General features: G+C 41.6%; 1 protein-coding gene across 1 annotated transcript in view; it reads right to left on the bottom strand.

The window, feature by feature from the left end:
* Positions 1-10,651: 10,651 nt before the first annotated feature.
* The window catches only part of PRX (periaxin), a 76,893-nt gene continuing 65,257 nt past the window's right edge, over positions 10,652-22,287 (bottom strand). The window contains exons 6-7 of the mRNA XM_053721777.1: positions 19,495-19,688; positions 10,652-18,726 (exon numbers count right to left, since the gene is read on the bottom strand). Of these exons, the coding sequence (XP_053577752.1) occupies positions 12,445-18,726; positions 19,495-19,688 (6,476 nt within the window). The 3' untranslated portion in view covers positions 10,652-12,444. The remainder of the gene's footprint in view (positions 18,727-19,494; positions 19,689-22,287) is intronic.

Here is a 22,287-nt window from a genome sequence, read left to right as displayed (position 1 = left end):
CTGGATTACTGACAGTGATAGAGCAATAAGGTACTCAGGGCTGGATTACTGACAGTAATAGAGCAATAAGGCACTCAGGGCTGGATTACTGACAGTGATAGGGCAATAAGCCACTCAGGGCTGGGTTACTGACAGTGATAGAGCAATAAGGCACTCAGGGCTGGATTACTGACAGTGATAGAGCAATAAGGCACTCAGGGCTGGATTACTGACAGTGATAGAGCAATAACGCACTCAGGGCTGGATTACTGACAGTGATAGAACAATAAGGCACTCAGGGCTGGATTACTGACAGTGATAGAGCAATAAAGCACTCAGGGCTGGGTTACTGACAGTGATAGAGCAATAAGGCACTCAAGGCTGGGTTACTGACAGTGATAGACAATAAGGCACTCAGGGCTAGATTACTGATAGTGATAGAGCAATAAGGCAGTCAGGGCTGGATTACTGAAAGTGATAGAGCAATAAGGCAGTCAAGGCTGGATTACTGACAGTGATAGAGCAATAAGGCACTCAGGGCTGGATTACTGACAGTGATAGAGGAATAAAGCACTCAGGGCTGGATTACTGACAGTGATAGGGCAATAAGACACTCAGGGCTGGATTACTGACAGTGATAGAGCAATAAGGCACTCAGGGCTGGATTACTGATAGTGATAGAGCAATAAGGCACTCAGGGCTAGATTACTGATAGTGATAGAGCAATAAGGCAGTCAGGGCTGGATTACTGACAGTGATAGGGCAATAAGGCAGTCAGGGCTGGATTACTGACAGTGATAGAGCAATAAGGCACTCAGGGCTGGATTACTGACAGTGATAGAGGAATAAAGCACTCAGGGCTGGATTACTGACAGTGATAGGGCAATAAGGCACTCAGGGCTGGATTTCTGACAGTGATAGAGCAATAAGGCACTCAGGGCTGGATTACTGACAGTGCTAGGGCAATAAGGCACTCAGGGCTGGATTACTGACAGTGGTAGGGCAATAATGCTTTTAGGGCTGGGTTACTGACAGTGATAGGGCAATAAGGCAGTCAGGGCTGGATTACTGACAGTGATAGAGCAATAAGGCACTCAGGGCTGGATTACTGACAGTGATAGAGCAATAAGGCACTCAGGGCTGGATTACTGACAGTGATAGAGCAATAAGGCACTCAGGGCTGGATTACTGACAGTGATAGAGCAATAAGGTACTCAGGGCTGGATTACTGACAGTAATAGAGCAATAAGGCACTCAGGGCTGGATTACTGACAGTGATAGGGCAATAAGGCACTCAGGGCTGGGTTACTGACAGTGATAGAGCAATAAGGCACTCAGGGCTGGATTACTGACAGTGATAGAGCAATAAAGCACTCAGGGCTGGATTACTGACAGTGATAGAGCAATAACGCACTCAGGGCTGGATTACTGACAGTGATAGAACAATAAGGCACTCAGGGCTGGATTACTGACAGTGATAGAGCAATAAAGCACTCAGGGCTGGGTTACTGACAGTGATAGAGCAATAAGGCACTCAAGGCTGGGTTACTGACAGTGATAGACAATAAGGCACTCAGGGCTGGATTACTGACAGAGATAGAGCAATAAAGCACTCAGGGCTGAATAACTGACAGTGATAGGGCAATAAGGCACTCAGGGCTATATTACTGACAGTGATAGAGCAATAAGGTACTCAGGGCTAGATTACTGATAGTGATAGAGCAATAAGGCAGTCAGGGCTGGATTACTGAAAGTGATAGGGCAATAAGGCAGTCAAGGCTGGATTACTGACAGTGATAGAGCAATAAGGCACTCAGGGCTGGATTACTGACAGTGATAGAGGAATAAAGCACTCAGGGCTGGATTACTGACAGTGATAGGGCAATAAGGCACTCAGGGCTGGATTACTGACAGTGATAGAGCAATAAGGCACTCAGGGCTGGATTACTGATAGTGATAGAGCAATAAGGCACTCAGGGCTAGATTACTGTTAGTGATAGAGCAATAAGGCAGTCAGGGCTGGATTACTGACAGTGATAGGGCAATAAGGCAGTCAGGGCTGGATTACTGACAGTGATAGAGCAATAAGGCACTTAGGGCTGGATTACTGACAGTGATAGAGGAATAAAGCACTCAGGGCTGGATTACTGACAGTGATAGGGCAATAAGGCACTCAGGGCTGGATTACTGACAGTGATAGAACAATAAAGCACTCAGGGCTGGATTACTGACAGTGGTAGAGCAATAAGGCACTCAGGGCTGGATTACTGACAGTGGTAGGGCAATAATGCTTTTAGGGCTGGGTTACTGACAGTGATAGGGCAATAAGGCAGTCAGGGATGGATTACTGACAGTGATAGAGCAATAAGGCACTCAGGGCTGGATTACTGACAGTGATAGAGCAATAAGGCACTCAGGGCTGGATTACTGACAGTGATAGGGCAATAAGGCAGTCAGGGCTGGATTACTGACAGTGATAGAGCAATAAGGCACTCAGGGCTGGATTACTGACAGTGATAGGGCAATAAGGCACTCAGGGCTGGATTACTGACAGTGATAGAGCAAAAAGGTACTCAGGGCTGGATTACTGACAGTGATAGAGCAATAAGGCACTCAGGGCTGGATTACTGACAGTGATAGGGCAATAAGGCACTCAGGGCTAGATTACTGACAGTGATATACAATAAGGCACTCAGGGCTGGATTACTGACAGTGATAGAGCAATAAGGCACTCAGGGCTGGGTTACTGACAGTGATATACAATAAGGCACTCAGGGCTGGATTACTGACAGTGATAGAGCAATAAGGCACTCAGGGCTGGATTACTGACAGTAATAGAGCAATAAGGCACTCAGGGCTGGATTACTGACAGTGATAGGGCAATAAAGCACTCAGGGCTGGATTACTGACAGTGATAGGGCAATAAGGCACTCAGGGCTGGATTTCTGACAGTGATAGAGCAATAAGGCACTCAGGGCTGGATTACTGACAGTGCTAGGGCAATAAGGCACTCAGGGCTGGATTACTGACAGTGGTAGGGCAATAATGCTTTTAGGGCTGGGTTACTGACAGTGATAGGGCAATAAGGCAGTCAGGGCTGGATTACTGACAGTGATAGAGCAATAAGGCACTCAGGGCTGGATTACTGACAGTGATAGAGCAATAAGGCACTCAGGGCTGGATTACTGACAGTGATAGAGCAATAAGGCACTCAGGGCTGGATTACTGACAGTGATAGAGCAATAAGGTACTCAGGGCTGGATTACTGACAGTAATAGAGCAATAAGGCACTCAGGGCTGGATTACTGACAGTGATAGGGCAATAAGGCACTCAGGGCTGGGTTACTGACAGTGATAGAGCAATAAGGCACTCAGGGCTGGATTACTGACAGTGATAGAGCAATAAAGCACTCAGGGCTGGATTACTGACAGTGATAGAGCAATAACGCACTCAGGGCTGGATTACTGACAGTGATAGAACAATAAGGCACTCAGGGCTGGATTACTGACAGTGATAGAGCAATAAAGCACTCAGGGCTGGGTTACTGACAGTGATAGAGCAATAAGGCACTCAAGGCTGGGTTACTGACAGTGATAGACAATAAGGCACTCAGGGCTGGATTACTGACAGAGATAGAGCAATAAAGCACTCAGGGCTGAATAACTGACAGTGATAGGGCAATAAGGCACTCAGGGCTATATTACTGACAGTGATAGAGCAATAAGGTACTCAGGGCTAGATTACTGATAGTGATAGAGCAATAAGGCAGTCAGGGCTGGATTACTGAAAGTGATAGGGCAATAAGGCAGTCAAGGCTGGATTACTGACAGTGATAGAGCAATAAGGCACTCAGGGCTGGATTACTGACAGTGATAGAGGAATAAAGCACTCAGGGCTGGATTACTGACAGTGATAGGGCAATAAGGCACTCAGGGCTGGATTACTGACAGTGATAGAGCAATAAGGCACTCAGGGCTGGATTACTGATAGTGATAGAGCAATAAGGCACTCAGGGCTAGATTACTGTTAGTGATAGAGCAATAAGGCAGTCAGGGCTGGATTACTGACAGTGATAGGGCAATAAGGCAGTCAGGGCTGGATTACTGACAGTGATAGAGCAATAAGGCACTTAGGGCTGGATTACTGACAGTGATAGAGGAATAAAGCACTCAGGGCTGGATTACTGACAGTGATAGGGCAATAAGGCACTCAGGGCTGGATTACTGACAGTGATAGAACAATAAAGCACTCAGGGCTGGATTACTGACAGTGGTAGAGCAATAAGGCACTCAGGGCTGGATTACTGACAGTGGTAGGGCAATAATGCTTTTAGGGCTGGGTTACTGACAGTGATAGGGCAATAAGGCAGTCAGGGATGGATTACTGACAGTGATAGAGCAATAAGGCACTCAGGGCTGGATTACTGACAGTGATAGAGCAATAAGGCACTCAGGGCTGGATTACTGACAGTGATAGGGCAATAAGGCAGTCAGGGCTGGATTACTGACAGTGATAGAGCAATAAGGCACTCAGGGCTGGATTACTGACAGTGATAGGGCAATAAGGCACTCAGGGCTGGATTACTGACAGTGATAGAGCAAAAAGGTACTCAGGGCTGGATTACTGACAGTGATAGAGCAATAAGGCACTCAGGGCTGGATTACTGACAGTGATAGGGCAATAAGGCACTCAGGGCTAGATTACTGACAGTGATATACAATAAGGCACTCAGGGCTGGATTACTGACAGTGATAGAGCAATAAGGCACTCAGGGCTATATTACTGACAGTGATATACAATAAGGCACTCAGGGCTGGATTACTGACAGTGATAGAGCAATAAGGCACTCAGGGCTGTATTACTGACAGTGATAGAGCAATAAGGCACTCAGGGCTGGATTACTGACAGTGATAGGGCAATAAGGCACTCAGGGCTAGATTACTGACAGTGATATATAATAAGGCACTCAGGGCTGGATTACTGACAGTGATAGGGCAATAAGGCACTCAGGGCTGGATTACTGACAGTGATAGAGCAATAAGGCACTCAGGGCTGGATTACTGACAGTGATAGAGCAATAAGGCACTCAGGGCTGGATTACAGACAGTGATAGAGCAATAAGGCACTCAGGGCTGGATTACTGACAGTAATAGAGCAATAAGGCACTCAGGGCTGGATTACTGACAGTGATAGGGCAATAAGGCACTCAGGGCTGGGTTACTGACAGTGATAGAGCAATAAGGCACTCAGGGCTGGATTACTGACAGTGATAGAGCAATAAGGCACTCAGGGCTGGATTACTGACAGTGATAGAGCAATAACGCACTCAGGGCTGGATTACTGACAGTGATAGAACAATAAGGCACTCAGGGCTGGATTACTGACAGTGATAGAGCAATAAAGCACTCAGGGCTGGGTTACTGACAGTGATAGAGCAATAAAGCACTCAAGGCTGGGTTACTGACAGTGATAGACAATAAGGCACTCAGGGCTGGATTACTGACAGAGATAGAGCAATAAAGCACTCAGGGCTGGATTACTGACAGTGATAGGGCAATAAGGCACTCAGGGCTGGATTACTGACAGTGATAGAGCAATAAGGCACTCAGGGCTAGATTACTGATAGTGATAGAGCAATAAGGCAGTCAGGGCTGGATTACTGACAGTGATAGGGCAATAAGGCAGTCAGGGCTGGATTACTGACAGTGATAGAGCAATAAGGCACTCAGGGCTGGATTACTGACAGTGATAGAGGAATAAAGCACTCAGGGCTGGATTACTGACAGTGATAGGGCAATAAGGCACTCAGGGCTGGATTACTGACAGTGATAGAGCAATAAGGCACTCAGGGCTGGATTACTGATAGTGATAGAGCAATAAGGCACTCAGGGCTAGATTACTGATAGTGATAGAGCAATAAGGCACTCAGGGCTGGATTACTGACAGTGATAGGGCAATAAGGCAGTCAGGGCTGGATTACTGACAGTGATAGAGCAATTAGGCACTCAGGGCTGGATTACTGACAGTGATAGAGCAATAAGGCACTCAGGGCTGGATTACTGACAGTGATAGGGCAATAAGGCACTCATGGCTGGATTACTGACAGTGATAGAGCAATAAGGCACTCAGGGCTGGAATACTGACAGAGATAGAGCAATAAGGCACTCAGGGCTGGATTTCTGACAGAGATAGAGCAATAAGGCATTCAGGGCTGGATTACTGACAGTGATAGACAATAAGGCACTTAGGGCTGGGTTACTGACAGTGATAGACAATAAGGCACTCAGGGCTGGGTTACTGACAGTGATAGAGCAATAAGGCACTCAGGGCTGGATTACTGACAGTGATAGAGCAATAAGGCACTCAGGGCTGGATTACTGACAGTGATAGAGCAATAACGTACTCAGGGCTGGATTACTGACAGTGATAGAACAATAAGGCACTCAGGGCTGGATTACTGACAGTGATAGAGCAATAAAGCACTCAGGGCTGGGTTACTGACAGTGATAGAGCAATAAGGCACTCAAGGCTGGGTTACTGACAGTGATAGACAATAAGGCACTCAGGGCTAGATTACTGATAGTGATAGAGCAATAAGGCAGTCAGGGCTGGATTACTGAAAGTGATAGAGCAATAAGGCACTCAGGGCTGGATTACTGACAGTGATAGAGCAATAAGGCACTCAGGGCTAGATTACTGACAGTGATAGGGCAATAAGGCAGTCAGGGCTGGATTACTGACAGTGATAGAGCAATAAGGCACTCAGGGCTGGATTACTGACAGTGATAGGGCAATAAGGCACTCAGGGCTGGATTGCTGACAGTGATAGAGCAATAAGGTACTCAGGGCTGGATTACTGACAGTGATAGAGCAATAAGGCACTCAGGGCTGGATTACTGACAGTGATAGGGCAATAAGGCACTCAGGGCTAGATTACTGACAGTGATATACAATAAGGCACTCAGGGCTGGATTACTGACAGTGATAGAGCAATAAGGCACTCAGGGCTATATTACTGACAGTGATATACAATAAGGCACTCAGGGCTGGATTACTGACAGTGATAGAGCAATAAGGCACTCAGGGCTGTATTACTGACAGTGATAGAGCAATAAGGCACTCAGGGCTGGATTACTGACAGTGATAGGGCAATAAGGCACTCAGGGCTAGATTACTGACAGTGATATACAATAAGGCACTCAGGGCTGGATTACTGACAGTGATAGGGCAATAAGGCACTCAGGGCTCGATTACTGACAGTGATAGAGCAATAAGGCACTCAGGGCTGGATTACTGACAGTGATAGAGCAATAAGGCACTCAGGGCTAGATTACTGACAGTGATAGAGCAATAAGGCACTCAGGGCTGGATTACTGACAGTAATAGAGCAATAAGGCACTCAGGGCTGGATTACTGACAGTGATAGGGCAATAAGGCACTCAGGGCTGGGTTACTGACAGTGATAGACAATAAGGCACTCAGGGCTGGATTACTGACAGTGATAGAGCAATAAGGCACTCAGGGCTGGATTACTGACAGTGATAGAGCAATAACGTACTCAGGGCTGGATTACTGACAGTGATAGAACAATAAGGCACTCAGGGCTGGATTACTGACAGTGACAGAGCAATAAAGCACTCAGGGCTGGGTTACTGACAGTGAAAGAGCAATAAGGCACTCAAGGCTGGGTTACTGACAGTGATAGACAATAAGGCACTCAGGGCTGGATTACTGACAGAGATAGAGCAATAAAGCACTCAGGGCTGGATTACTGACAGTGATAGGGCAATAAGGCACTCAGGGCTGGATTACTGACAGTGATAGAGCAATAAGGCACTCAGGGCTAGATAACTGATAGTGATAGAGCAATAAGGCAGTCAGGGCTGGATTACTGACAGTGATAGGGCAATAAGGCAGTCAGGGCTGGATTACTGACAGTGATAGAGCAATAAGGCACTCAGGGCTGGATTACTGACAGTGATAGAGGAATAAAGCACTCAGGGCTGGATTACTGACAGTGATAGGGCAATAAGGCACTCAGGGCTGGATTACTGACAGTGATAGAGCAATAAGGCACTCAGGGCTGGATTACTGATAGTGATAGAGCAATAAGGCACTCAGGGCTAGATTACTGATAGTGATAGAGCAATAAGGCACTCAGGGCTGGATTACTGACAGTGATAGGGCAATAAGGCAGTCAGGGCTGGATTACTGACAGTGATAGAGCAATTAGGCACTCAGGGCTGGATTACTGACAGTGATAGAGCAATAAGGCACTCAGGGCTGGATTACTGACAGTGATAGGGCAATAAGGCACTCATGGCTGGATTACTGACAGTGATAGAGCAATAAGGCACTCAGGGCTGGAATACTGACAGAGATAGAGCAATAAGGCACTCAGGGCTGGATTTCTGACAGAGATAGAGCAATAAGGCATTCAGGGCTGGATTACTGACAGTGATAGACAATAAGGCACTCAGGGCTGGGTTACTGACAGTGATAGACAATAAGGCACTCAGGGCTGGATTACTGACAGTGATAGAGCAATAAGGCACTCATGGCTGGATTACTGACAGTGATAGAGCAATAAGGCACTCAGGGCTGGATTACTGACAGTGATAGGGCAATAAGGCACTCAGGGCTGGATTATTGACAGTGATAGAGCAATAAGGCACTCAGGGCTGGATTATTGACAATGATAGAGCAATAAGGCACTCAGGGCTGGGTTACTGACAGTGATAGAGCAATAAGGCACCCAAGGCTGGATTATTGACAGTGATAGAGCAATAAGGCACTCAGGGCTGGATTATTGACAGTGATAGAGCAATAAGGCACTCAGGGCTGGGTTACTGACAGTGATAGACAATAAGGCACTCAGGGCTGGATTACTGACAGTGATAGTACAATAAGGCACTCAGGGATGGATTACTGACAGTGATAGACCAATAAGGCACTTAGGGCTGGATTACTGACAGTGATAGGGCAATAAGGCACTCAGGGCTGGATTACTGACAGTGATAGACCAATAAGGCATTTAGGGCTGGATTACTGACAGTGATAGAGCAATAAGGCACTCATGGCTGGATTACTGACAGTGATAGAGCAATAAGGCACTCAGGGCTGGATTACTGACAGTGATAGAGCAATAAAGCACTCAGTGCTGGGTTACTGACAGTGATAGAGTAATAAGTCACTCAGGGCTGGGTTACTGACAGTGATAGGGCAATAAGGCACTCAAGGCTGGATTACTGACAGAGATAGAGCAATAAGGCACTCATGGCTGGATTACTGACAGTGATAGACAATAAGGCACTCAGGGCTGGATTACTGACAGTGATAGTGCAATTAGGCACTCAGGGCTGGGTTACTGACAGTGATAGACAATAAGGCACTCAGGGCTGGATTACTGACAGAGATAGAGCAATAAGGCACTCAGGGCTGGATTACTGACAGTGATAGAGCAATAAGGCACTCAGGACTGGATTACTGACAGTGATAGGGCAATAAAGCACTCAGGGCTGGATTACTGACAGTGATAGGGCAATAAGGCACTCAGGGCTGGATTACTGACAGTGATAGACAATAAGGTACTCAGGGCTGGATTACTGACAGTGATAGGGCAAAAAAGCACTCAGGGCTGGATTACTGACAGTGATAGGGCAATAAGGCACTCAGGGCTGGATTACTGACAGTGATAGACAATAAGGCACTCAGGGCTGGATTACTGACAGTGATAGGGCAATAAGGCAGTCAGGGCTGGATTACTGACAGTGATAGAGCAATAAGGCACTCAGGACTGGATTACTGACAGTGATAGGGCAATAAAGCACTCAGGGCTGGATTACTGACAGTGATAGGGCAATAAGGCACTCAGGGCTGGGTTACTGACAGTGATAGACAATAAGGCACTCAGGGCTGGATTACTGACAGTGATAGAGCAGTTAGGGACTCAGGGCTGGATTACTGACTGTGATAGAGCAATAAGGCACTCAGGGCTGGATTACTGACAGTGATAGACAATATGGCACTCATGGCTGGATTACTGACAGTGATAGAGCAATAAGGCACTCAGGGCTGGATTACTGACAGTGATAGTGCAATAAGGCACTCAGGGCTGGATTACTGACAGTGATAGAGCAATAAGGCACTCAGGACTGGATTACTGACAGTGATAGAGCAATAAGGCACTCAGGGCTGGATTACTGACAGTGATAGACCAATAAGGCACTCAGGACTGGATTATTGACAGTTATAGAGCAATAAGGCACTCAGGGCTGGATTACTGACAGTGATAGACCAATAAGGCACTCGGGACTGGATTACTGACAGTGATAGGGCACTAAAGCACTCAGGGCTGGATTACTGACAGTGATAGGGCAATAAGGCACTCAGGGCTGGATTACTGACAGTGATAGGGCAATAAGGCACTCAGGACTGGATTACTGACAGTGATAGAGCAATAAGGCACTCAGGACTGGATTACTGACAGTGATAGACAATAAGGCACTTAGGGCTGGATTACTGACAGTGATAGAACAATAAGGCACTCAGGGACCGGATTACTTAGAGCAATATGGTTATAAAGCAGCCAGGAACACGATTACTGACAAAGACAGGGCAATTATTATCATTTAACAGTGTGAGAAAATTAGCATTTTCTATAGATGTAAATAGATATATAGATTTTTTTTAATTAAGGGAAGAAAGTAGAAAGCCGAACATTACATTTTAAAATCCACATTTTTAAATACCGTACATTTTTTTAAGTAAACACGCCAATGTATAATTTTATTTAATAAAAAAGGAAATAAATAAAATAATACATTTTATATTCAGTATAGCTTTGATTTAGAGTAAATTTTATCCAAGCAGAAAATTCAGGCTCATTAAGAGAATAAAGGTTAAAAAATTAACATTAAAACCACAGATCACACTAAACTCTCAAATGATCTATCATTCTATAGAACATTAAAATGCCAAACATTTTTTTTTTGCATTCTAAAATTGTAATCTGAAGTCTGAAAAAAATACAGTTTACATTGTAGCACTGTCAGTTCGCAACCACAACCTCAAATTGTTAATACATGTGTTTATTTTTTAAGTGCACTTGTTTTCAAGACTCCCTAACATGCAAGATTTTCAGGATTGCAATTTGCCTTTGGTAAGAGTAGGTAAAATAACCATGTTTACTAATCATGTGATTATTTCACCTGTGCTGTAGTTCAGATAGCCTCAAAATCTGGCCTGTTAGGGAGGCTGAGCACAGGTTTGAAAACCAGTGTTTTAGTACAATACTGACAAAACTGTGGAGAAGCCAAATTAAGATAATATAAAATAGATCATGCCCATATTAGATTACAGATCAATCATTTTTATACAGCAAAATGTAATATTTAACATTCTGGTAGACAATATTGGTGCACAGTGTCTGTCTATCAGGTTCATCTTGTACGTTAAAGTCTTAGGTATGATGGGACAAAGTGGCGTTAAAGAGTCATTAGTTTTTTTAACATAAAAAAAACAGTTTGATACCTGACAATTTCTTTTGCCTATACACAAATTCTTTCTATTCATTATGATTCTTCTGTTTGCTATGACATTTCTGGCAGTGTTTTGCATAATTCATCATCCCAATAGAGATATTATACATGATAACTACAGGATGGGTTCTTGTGGACGCATAGAACCATTAAAAAAATGCAAACCTATGTAAATTTGGTATCTGCAAACTCAGACATAAGGACCTTAATAGTTTTACCATGATGTAATTAATTTATTCTGTGCATACCAAAGATGGGAGATTACCTCATTTGGCAGTAACAGTAAAAATGGTATACATTAATGTATTATATTTGTATTTTTAAGCATTGTTAACAAGAGTGTAGAAGCCAATATATATTACATATCAACTAAAAATAAGTAGAACTTTTGTTCATGGTTTGACCATAAATTATCTATCTTCCTCCTATATTCTCTTAATAAACAAACGGAAAAAAAAACATTTACAAGACGGGGTACATATGTTGATCGTCATTCATCAAGGAAGCTGTACAGTCACTTTAAATCTTCAAGATGTAACTTCATATAACGCCAAACACAACGTTCTGTCTTAAATATTGTGAAACTGAAGAACATGTTATCTCCAACACTGTCTTGGCCAACCCTTGATACTATACCCATAAATTAACCAAGAACCACTTTCATGGCAATCCCAAATCTCATTAGCAGCACACTACCACCTGTATTATACATGTAGTATAATGTGGATTAGGATGGTCTTTAAATAAAAACAATTATATGGTAGTGTCTGTAAATGACACCTGGTCACTTCTGCAAATAACATCTTGCTTGGTTCACCACAAAATCAGAGTAAGGCGGCATCAAAGATTAGCGCAGACATTAACTGTTGCCAGAAACAAACGTGGCTGTGAGCTCAAGTCCAGGACTAGTTAACATAATTTTTTTTAGATGGTAACTGTTTTCTCTGTCACCGTCTCAGTCTTGATGTGCTTTGTCTTTGTTATTTTTAAAAAGCCCCCTGTCACCTCTTCCTCTTGTGTTGTATGTTCCTCCTGGTGAGTGGTGAAGCCAACGTTTGGCATCTTGAAACTATCTTCAAGAGCAATTTCCTGTGTCTCTGTGGTGATCTCTAATTCAGTCCCCATCTTGGGACTTAGGTACAATTTGGGTAATTTATACTTTGCAGATTTCTCTTTACCAGACTCCCCCTCCAACTCCTTCTCAATACTGCTGTTGTCCACTGTGTATTCACCTTTTGATTTACTTGAAAGAAAGCCAAATGAAAGCTTACCCCTTCCTGCCTTTGTATCTCCCTCCCCAACATTTTCAGTAGTTGCAGCAGAAGTTACCTGCTGATCCTCACCCTTATCTTTCTTTTTAAAACCAGAGAATGTAATTTTAGGGGATTTAAATTTTCCGGTAAACAAACTCCCATTGCCCTCCTCTTTGGAGTCTGGTTCTTCTGTCTTTACTAGTTTAAGATTAATTTCGGAGTCTGATTCTTTGCCTTTGTATGGGGATGTAAATTCAACTTTTGGTAATTTCAGTTTTCCAATTTTCATCCCCCCATCTTGAGATCCATTCTGTACAGCCACTTGATTCTCCCCATTTATGTGGGTGGGAGAACCAGGTGTACCAGCCCCATTAAAATCCCCAGAATTTGCTTTTGAGGAGAATCCCAATTTGGGAAGCTTTATCTTTGAAGACTTGGTAGTGTTGTCAGCACTCATTTCCATGTGAGCTTCTCCCCGTCCTGAAACATCAAACTCCCCATTTACCTCTGCTCCTTTACCTTTACCACGGGATAAGCCAAAACTAGGCTTCATCTTAATCTTTGGCATTTTAATCTTAACTTCTGGACCTTCAGCTTCCATTGTGTTATCTGCATCTGATGTTAGAAGGCCTGATGTTTTGTCTTTGGATCTTACCAGTGAGAAAATATTCTTTTTTGTCCTGTTTCCTTCATGGTGATCTGTATCATGTTCTGAGTCTAAAGGGTTTACATTATACTCCCCCTCTGATTTTCGTTCTGGTGCAAAAAGTTCTACATCTCCTGCTACAGGTTTTGGTAAACTGACTCCCAATGTTGGTAGTTTTACTTTAAATTTCTTCCCAGAATTTTCTTCTTGGTCTTTGGTGTCATCTTTAAGCTTACTGCCCTTCTTTGCAGAATGAACTGTCTGTGTCTCCCTTGACAAACTATCCTCAAGTTGTGCTCCATCTACATCATATTCTCCATGCGCTTTGATCTTTGGAGAAGAGATTTCCACGTTTGGCATCTTGAATGGAGATTTCTTTACTTCTAAATCTTCCTCAAGAGATAAAGTCATGTCATCATCTGCCCTTCGACCTGGTATATTGATACTGGGCATTTTTATCTTTGGGATTTTGATGTCTAGTTCTAAATCCTCAATGCTGGAAGATTTTGAACCTTTTATATGACCACTGCCCTTGAAATCTCCTACTTCTGTTTCTCTGGAAAATCCAACATCAGGAATGGAGATTTTAGAGATTTTAAATTTTGATTCATCTCCATCTCCAGTTGGATGCAAGGGTTCTGTATCTGTGTAATCCTTTGAAATTCCAAATGAAGGCATTTTAATTTTGAACCTTCCACCAATCTCAGACTCATCAGATCCTGTAACCTTCATGTCACCTTTTGCAGCCTTTTTCTGATCACCTTCCATTGTGTCTTCTCTGCTCTTATCTTTCAGAGAACCCACCTGAAGCTTTGGCATTTTTATTTTGAACCCCATTGTCTCTGAATCTCTACCTTCATCTAGTTTTGGAGACTTAACATCCCCTTTAGCTGTTTCTTCATCAATTCCAGAGCCAGATCCACCAAACTTTGGTAATTTCATTTTTGGCATTTTAAATTTTAGGTCAGACAGTCCAACTTCAGGGCCACTTAACTCAGCTTTATGTGTCTTGGCCAAGTCACCAGACTGAATGTCATCTTTGCTTAGACTAATATCAAGTTCCAGTTCTGGTGCTCGAATTTTTGGGGTAGACATCTTTGGCAATTCCACAGATGGTAAATTGAACGTTCCTTCTGCAGCAGTTGTCTCAATACTTGTTCCATGCATTTTGCCCTCTCCTTCTATAAAAGGTATGTCTTCATCATCAGGCCTTATTTTTGGCAAAGAAATATCAAAATGAGGCAACTTAATCTTGTGTCCTTTAAATTTTGCGTCTGCTTCACTTGTTTGATATTTTGCTTCATCAGTGCTTACTTTAGCATCAAGTGCTCTATCTCCAAATGTTGAAAACTCAACCTTTGGCATCTTTATTTTAGTTTCTGTCTTTTCCAGAGTGAGCTCTGCTTTCTGTTCTAAAGATGTGTCCAGCTTTGCTTTTGGCAAACTGATATCTAAACTTGGGACAGAGACCCCAAATGAGGACAGTTTAGGTATTTTCAAATCCCCTTCATATCCCTTAATATCTGCATCAGAAACGTCAACCACTGCTTTTGGTAAAGTTATGCAGATATCTGGCTTACTACATGGAACAGAAATTTCCAAGGATGGCACATCCTGTAGTGCAGAAATTTCTAAAGTAGGCATCTTTATTTTTTCACTTACATGTCCATCTGGTCCTTCCACCAATCCTGACAATTTTGCATCTGGTTTTGGAAGACTTAAATCAGCAACATTATCAATCTTAGCTTCTTTTATTCCAAGTGAAGGCAGTTCTACTTGGGGGACCTTCACATGAACATCAGGTAATCTAATGTCCTCTTTGGAAACTCCCATAGCAATGCTTACATCAGGTGCTTGGATCTTGGGAGGTGACATTTTAAATGAAGGCATTTTAATAAAACTTGTTTTTACATCACCTTCTGGGGCTTCTACCTCCACTTTAGATTCTTTAGTTGCTGCTTTTACTTTTTTCACCTTAACATCTGAAGGACTGGTTTTAACATCTAGCTTTAAATCAGTAACGTCTGAGTCTTTCTTAGGTGAGCCAAACGAAGGCATTTTAAGTGATGGCATCTTGATCTTTCCTTCTTTACCTTTAACTTTAACATCTATATCACTTACAGAAGACTCAGTGATTTTGGTTGATTTAGTTAAGGTTCCTTTTCCACCTTCTTTTGTACTCTGTATTTCAACCTCAGTGTCACTTCCTTTGCTTTTACTTCCAAACTTTGGCATTGAAAATTTAGGAAGGTTTAATTTCACCTCTGGAATGTCAATACTAATATCAGACGGTTTGTCAGCTGTGGCAAACACATCTCCATGGCCCTTAGGAAGGTCTATGTCTACTTCTAACTTTGGAGCTGAAATATTGAGTGAGGGAAGTTTTACTGATGGAAGACTTAGCTTTCCTTCAGATGATTCCACTTGGTCACCTGGGACATCTGCCTTTTTTCCTTTGGTCCTTTTTACATCTGCTTCCAATGTTACTTTAGATGTTTCAAACTCAACATCATGCTTTGTCTTTGGAAAAGTTATCCCAAACTTAGGCATCTTCATCTTTATCCCCTTACCTGTGGCTTCTACTTCTCCTTCCAAATGAGATGGCTTTCCATCACCATTGATCCCTTTTTTGCTTTTCGGTCCAGAAATTCCAAGTTTGCGAAATGAAAACTTTGGTGCTTTCCATTTTACATCGGTCTCAGAGATGCCTGCTGAAACGTCATCTGTACCTTGTACATCTAGAGCAATCTTTGGCACACTTGTGTCTATGTCTATATCAGGAATTTTAGGGGTGGTGATTTCAACAGAGGGTAATTTTACAGATGGCAGCTTGATCTTGGCTTCTGAAGATTCTCTCTCTTTTTCTGGTGCTTCTAATTTCACCTTAGGAAGCTTGATTTCAGACTTTCCTTTTAATTCACTTCCAGTTACTTCCACCTCATAATCCTTTGAAGATTTTCCTAGTTCAAGCTCAACTTTTGGCAAACTGATTTTGAATCCTTTATCCGCAGTATCTATTGCTTCAACCTCAGTTCCCTTTATAGCTGCCGCACAAGGTGGGAAAGGCAGATCACCTTTAACTTTTGGAACATCAATTTCCACTGCCATATCTTTAGCTACATCACTTAGCTTGTGAAGAGTTAACTTTGGCATCTGTATTTTGCTATCACCTTCAACAGATGGTTCAGATACCTCTGTTGCGACTTTTGGCAGATTTAAATCAAAATCAAGTTTAGGTGTGTCTATCTCAAGAGCAGGCATTTTAACAGAAGGAAGACCAAATTTTAGGTCTCCTGTCTCCCCTTTAAATGCTATTGCATCATACTCTACTTTAGGAATTTTCATACCAACTTTTGACCTTTCAACCGTAATGTCAAGTTCAGGTTTAGGTGTAGCTATATCTATTTCAATTGGTTTTATCTTGGGTATAGAAAAATCCACTTTTGGGAGGGTAATTTTATCACCTTTTGTTTCCAGTTCCCCTTCTTTAGTTTTTGTGTCTACTCTAGGTACATAAATTCCAAGTTTTGGTGGAGACATCTGAGGTTTTTCAGGTTTCACAGACATATCAATCTTCGACAAGGATACTTTTGGCATTTTAAACTTCAAATCATGGGCGTCAGTAATCTCAACACCAGGTTCTTTTATATCTGTCTTAATAGTAGGTCCACTTAATTCAAGTTTACCTGGCTGAAAGTCCTGGACCTTTGGTAAGGATATATCAAGTGATGGCATTTTAATTGAGGAAAATGTTTGTTTTACATCTGCCTCTAACTTAGTCTCTTTCCCAGAAACTTCCACTTCAGGAGGTGACATGTCTTGCTTCTCTTTTGACAAAGATATTCCAAAACTTGGCATTTTAATTGTAGGTGCTTTCAATTTAAACTCAGGACTCCACCCTTCAACTTTCCCTTTTTTCACTTCAGCTTCTGGAGCTTTTATATCTTCCTTTGTTCCAAATTTTGGAAGGCTTATTTTGGGCATCTTTAGGGATGCATCAGGAATTTCAAATGAGCTTTCTGCTTCAATGTTTTCTACTTTCACCTCAACCTTTGGAGATTCCCATTTCATTTTCATAGTTTCAGCATAGGCATCTTTAACTTTCATTCCAACTTTTGGGGGACTTATTTTTTGCATTTTTAATGTCACATCTGGAAATTCTTCTGAGGCACCTGGTTCCAATATCCCCTTAGGAAGGCTTATGTCAACATCTAGCTTAGGAGCAGAGATATCCAGGGATGGTAATTTCATGGAAACTTTCTTTTCATCTGGGCTATATTCTTCTCTTCCTTTAGGAAAATATATCTCAACTTCTGGAGCTTTTACAGATGGCATTTTAAATTTATCTTCAGTAACTTTCATTTCAATATCTTTTTTGACTTGTGGGATAGACACCTCTAAATCAGTCTCATGGGTTTTCGTTGAGATTCCAAATTTTGGCAATTTGATTTGAAAGCTCTTGTCAGACGGCTCAGCTTTTACAGCTCCCTCAACTTTGGGTAGGCTTAAGTCAACATCGAGTGTAGGGGCTGCTATTTCAACTGAGGGAATTTTAATTTCGGTCTTGGATTTTCCTTCAACTTTAACTGCAACTTCTGACTCTTTTTCTACTTGTGGTAAACAAATTCCAGCCTTTGATATTTGTGACATACTTATTTTGCCTGCTGGTGCCTCCACCTCAAGATTAGATGTTGGCACCTTAATTTGAACATCAGGGATTTTTGGAAGCGATATCTCTGGCATTTCAGCCTTCATAGATGGCAGTGATACATCCAGTTCTACTTGTGGTGGCTTGAAGGTTTTCTCTTCTCTGGCTTCAATTTCTACCTTTGGTGGAGACACTTTGACTTCTGCTTTTGGCACCAAAATGTCTACTTTAGGTTTTTTCATTTTAGTAGCTGAGATTCCAAACTTAGCAGCCAGAGATTTTTCCTTTGCTTCTGCATCAATGCTTGGTTTTGCTAGTGTTGCTTTGCTTTCAGACACCTCAGTTGAAACTCCGGCTGCTGTTGCTTCTTTGACTCGGAGTCGAGGAAACTTCATCTTTGCCCATACTTGTTCCCCAGCAGACATTTTAGCAGTAGCTTCTGTACTCTTTTCCTCAACCCCAGTTTCAGCTGTGCCTTTAGTTTTTAGGAATTTGGAGAATTTGGGGAAAGAAAATTCTACATCAACCGGTGGAATATCCATGTTGCCTACAGATAGTTCTGAACCTTTTATGGCTTCTATGGATGCTTCTTCAGAAACCTTGACTTCACCAGGAGCCTTCTTTTTTTTCTTTTTTACTGGAGTAAGATTTTTAACAGTCTGCAAAGACACAAGAAATGTAATTTAATATGTGTTATATTCTCCATGTTTCATGATCTTTGTAGTACATTGAAAACTTTTTGTAATGTGTATTTAATTTCCCTTGCGGAAACTGCAGGTACTGGCACAAGGAAAATATAGTTATTGGTCTTAGGTAGAGAGGAGAGGTGGTGAGAGAAAGGGGGGGGGGGACAAAATAAGAAAAAGACTGAGGTAGAAATAGGGGAATGGAGAGAGGAAGAAAGAAGGGAGTGAAAGAGCTGAAGAAGATACATTAATTAAATCTGGGAAAATACTTGACAATATTTTGCAAGTAGGTAGACTAAGGAGTGTGCACGTGTGTGCACCACTATATAGCAGGAGTTAGCAAGAATGCTTTTAACATTTGCAAGAGCACTACATAGCAGCAGTGTTTGATTCCATGTAGGGATTCTGAAACGTGCACACTACCTACCTAACTATGCTTTTCAACAGAGAATAAATACTATGAGAACAAAGTACATTTTCAAAAATAACTTGGAATCTTTTTTAAATTTTATGCTGTGCCTTAAGCACAATATTTTTTTTGGTTTCATGTCCCTTTAAAATTTTTAAATTAAAACGTTTTGGATACTTTTCAAAATCTTAGCTTTCTATATTTGTGCAAAATAAAAATCACGTATTAAAAAAAATAAATATAGTAAGTATTTTACTGTATTTAAGTCTATGAGACTCATATGTGTTTCTGGTTATACATTTTGGATGAAGTACTGGCATCCGTCTGCTTACCAGCTTGGGCATCTTAGCTTTTGGACCCTTTATTTCCACAGTGCCAGACGACTGCGAGATTGTGACATCAGATGGCGGCATGGTTCTTTTCAGACAGAATGACACTTTATAGTTCTCTGCGATTTGCAAGATTTTCAGAGCATCTTCGTACTTGATGTTCTCAAAGTAGACTCGGGCGCTGAGGAGCTGGTCCCCTAAGAGAATGGAGAAACGTCATTATCACGGTCATTGTTTGTTTAATCTAAAAGAGGACATTTTAAAGTGTGATTGACTTTTTTTGATGATTGAAAGACACCAATGTTTTCTGGTCATACCTGCGGAGGTATATCGCTCTCCACCAGTAAAGCAGAGGCACTTGTCCTCATCACATACCTAAATTATAGCAAACAGGTAGGTTCCAGAAACTCGCCATAGCATGTGCAAATTTGGATAGAGCTGCCGCAACAAACTTCTCAATCACTGTAAGTAAACTCCAACAGCACCATGCATCAATGTATTTATGTTTTATTGAATCTTGAAGGTCAAATGGGGCTAGACAATGTTTTGGGCTATCAACCCTTGATAGCCCGAAATGTACCCTAGCTGCATTTGACCTTCAAAGTTCAATAAGAGATAAAGACACAGATGCATGGTGCTGTTGTGATTTATTTATATTACTCATCACATACCCCTTAACATTTCCCAAAGGTTTATGGGACGCAGAGGTAAGGAAACTTGTAGGCGGACCATGGCAGGGGGTGTGGTCATAGTTAGGTTGTGGGTGTGGCCAAGGTATGTATTGGATGTACTAGGTACAGCTAGGGCCGTCCCTAAAAAATATTTGCACTGGCCGAGAAGTTGCGGGCAGGAAGAGGGCCAGACCTTGCAATCCATAATTCCACAGGATCTGAGAAAGTTGGGAGGTGTCTTAGTCCATGCAAAAATACATTTTCTACAACCTTGTTCTTTTATAATTCAGACAGAACATAAAAACTTTCTAATTTACTTCTATTATCAAATTTGCTCAATTCTTTTACTATCCTTTGCTGAAAAAAGTAGCAATGCATTAAAGAGAGCTAGCTCAATGCATCAGGTGAGCCAATGATAAGAGACATACATGTTCAGCTAGCAATCAGCATCCAGCTCCCAGTAGTGTATTGTTGCTCCTCAGCCTACCTAGGTATGCTTTTCAACAAAGGATACAAAAAACAAAACAGATAAGATAATAGAAGTAAATTGGAAAGGTGTTTAAAATTGCCTGTATGAATATAATGACTCAAAATGACAGTCCTGGTTTTCATTATAGCTGAACTAGAGCACAGGTGAAATAATCAGCTGATGAGTAAGAGCAAGTTAGTAACCATGGTTACTGATCAGCTGATTACTTCACCTGTGCACTGGTTCAGCTAGAATGAAAACCTGGCCTGTTGGGGTTACTTGAGGACTAAGCTGGACTGCACATTTGGAAAGGTTTATGCTTAATTATTTCTGTTAAAGACTTTTTCATCAAATATGCTTCGTTCACTTTTTATCCTTTGTTGAAGTCACATAGGATAAGTCTTGCGCCTTCTAAGTTTCTATGTATGACAGTCTTTTTTTTTATTTTTTTTTTGCATTTAGTTGCCCTTATTCCAGGGATCTACCACTGAAAGGTTATTCCTTAAAGGGATATTGTACTGTAAATTTCTCCTATAGTTTTTTAAAGTGTACTGGAGTGTATTAAATTGGTTACAAGTCGTTCCTTTACCTTTATTTCAACCTTTATTTCAACATTTGAATAGCTGTTTTTGCACGTTAAAACCACCATACTGCAAAATATGAATACTTGTATATTCTCTACAGAAAGGCTATGTACAAATCAACCTCCCAAAGGGGGGTGGGAGAGATAGGTATTAAAATTTTCAATTGCATTGTCAGAGCGTTGGCCTTTCTGTAGAGATAGAGATAAGGAGGCCCCCTGTGTATATAGAGAGTTGTCTGCTGTTTCTTCGGGTTCAGCCCAATTCAATGGGCAGGTTCTCGAGAACAATGGGATGTGGTTTCAATTAGAAATTTCACATAAATTTAAAGGGACATTAAACACTAAATAAATGCTATACAGAATTATGTATTTAAAACAAAAAAAGGTTAGCCTGAGAGTAGGATACAGATATATTTAAAAAATATATATTTACTTTTTAAATATTGAAAAATAAGCATAAAGTTTGTGTCTATAAAGCAATGGGTTCCGCCGTCTTGTAACCTAGGTTCCATTCTCTGTTGAGGCCAATAAGATACAGTTATAAATAGGTCAGTAGAGTGTGCAGCCAATAACTGTGTGAATTCTCCACTTCAAACAGGAAATGTATGAATGTGTATAGCAAAATTTTTCTTTACTACACATAATTAAATATTATATATTACAATCTCAAATTGTTTAATGTCCCTTTAATGTGCTTCAACTGGTATACATTAAAGGGACAGTGTACTGTAAAATTGGTTTAATTACTTAGCTGCAGAGTTTAAAATGTATGGGAAAATTGTACCTTTAGGTTTATTTTTGAATATGAAATAACAGTGTCCACTAATTATAACCACAAACCAGATGGGCTGATCTTGTAGCTCATTGTCTTATCTGTTAAATTATTTGCACACAACCCTCTTTATCTTTTTTATTACTGCTTACTCAAAGGCCAATACTTTTAAAAATTGAACAATTGAAAATTAACATTTTAGTACCTTTTTGTCACAGCCCCCCCACACACTGAGATTATTATTTTATCTAAACCTTCTTGTTTGCGTGTGTTTTTTGTAACCTACGGAAATGTTCAGTAT

Source organism: Bombina bombina, chromosome 7, assembly GCF_027579735.1.
Source record: "Bombina bombina isolate aBomBom1 chromosome 7, aBomBom1.pri, whole genome shotgun sequence".
Lineage (NCBI taxonomy): Eukaryota > Metazoa > Chordata > Amphibia > Anura > Bombinatoridae > Bombina > Bombina bombina.
Note: the sequence above shows the minus strand (reverse complement) of the source record. Positions and strands in the feature narration are given on the sequence as shown.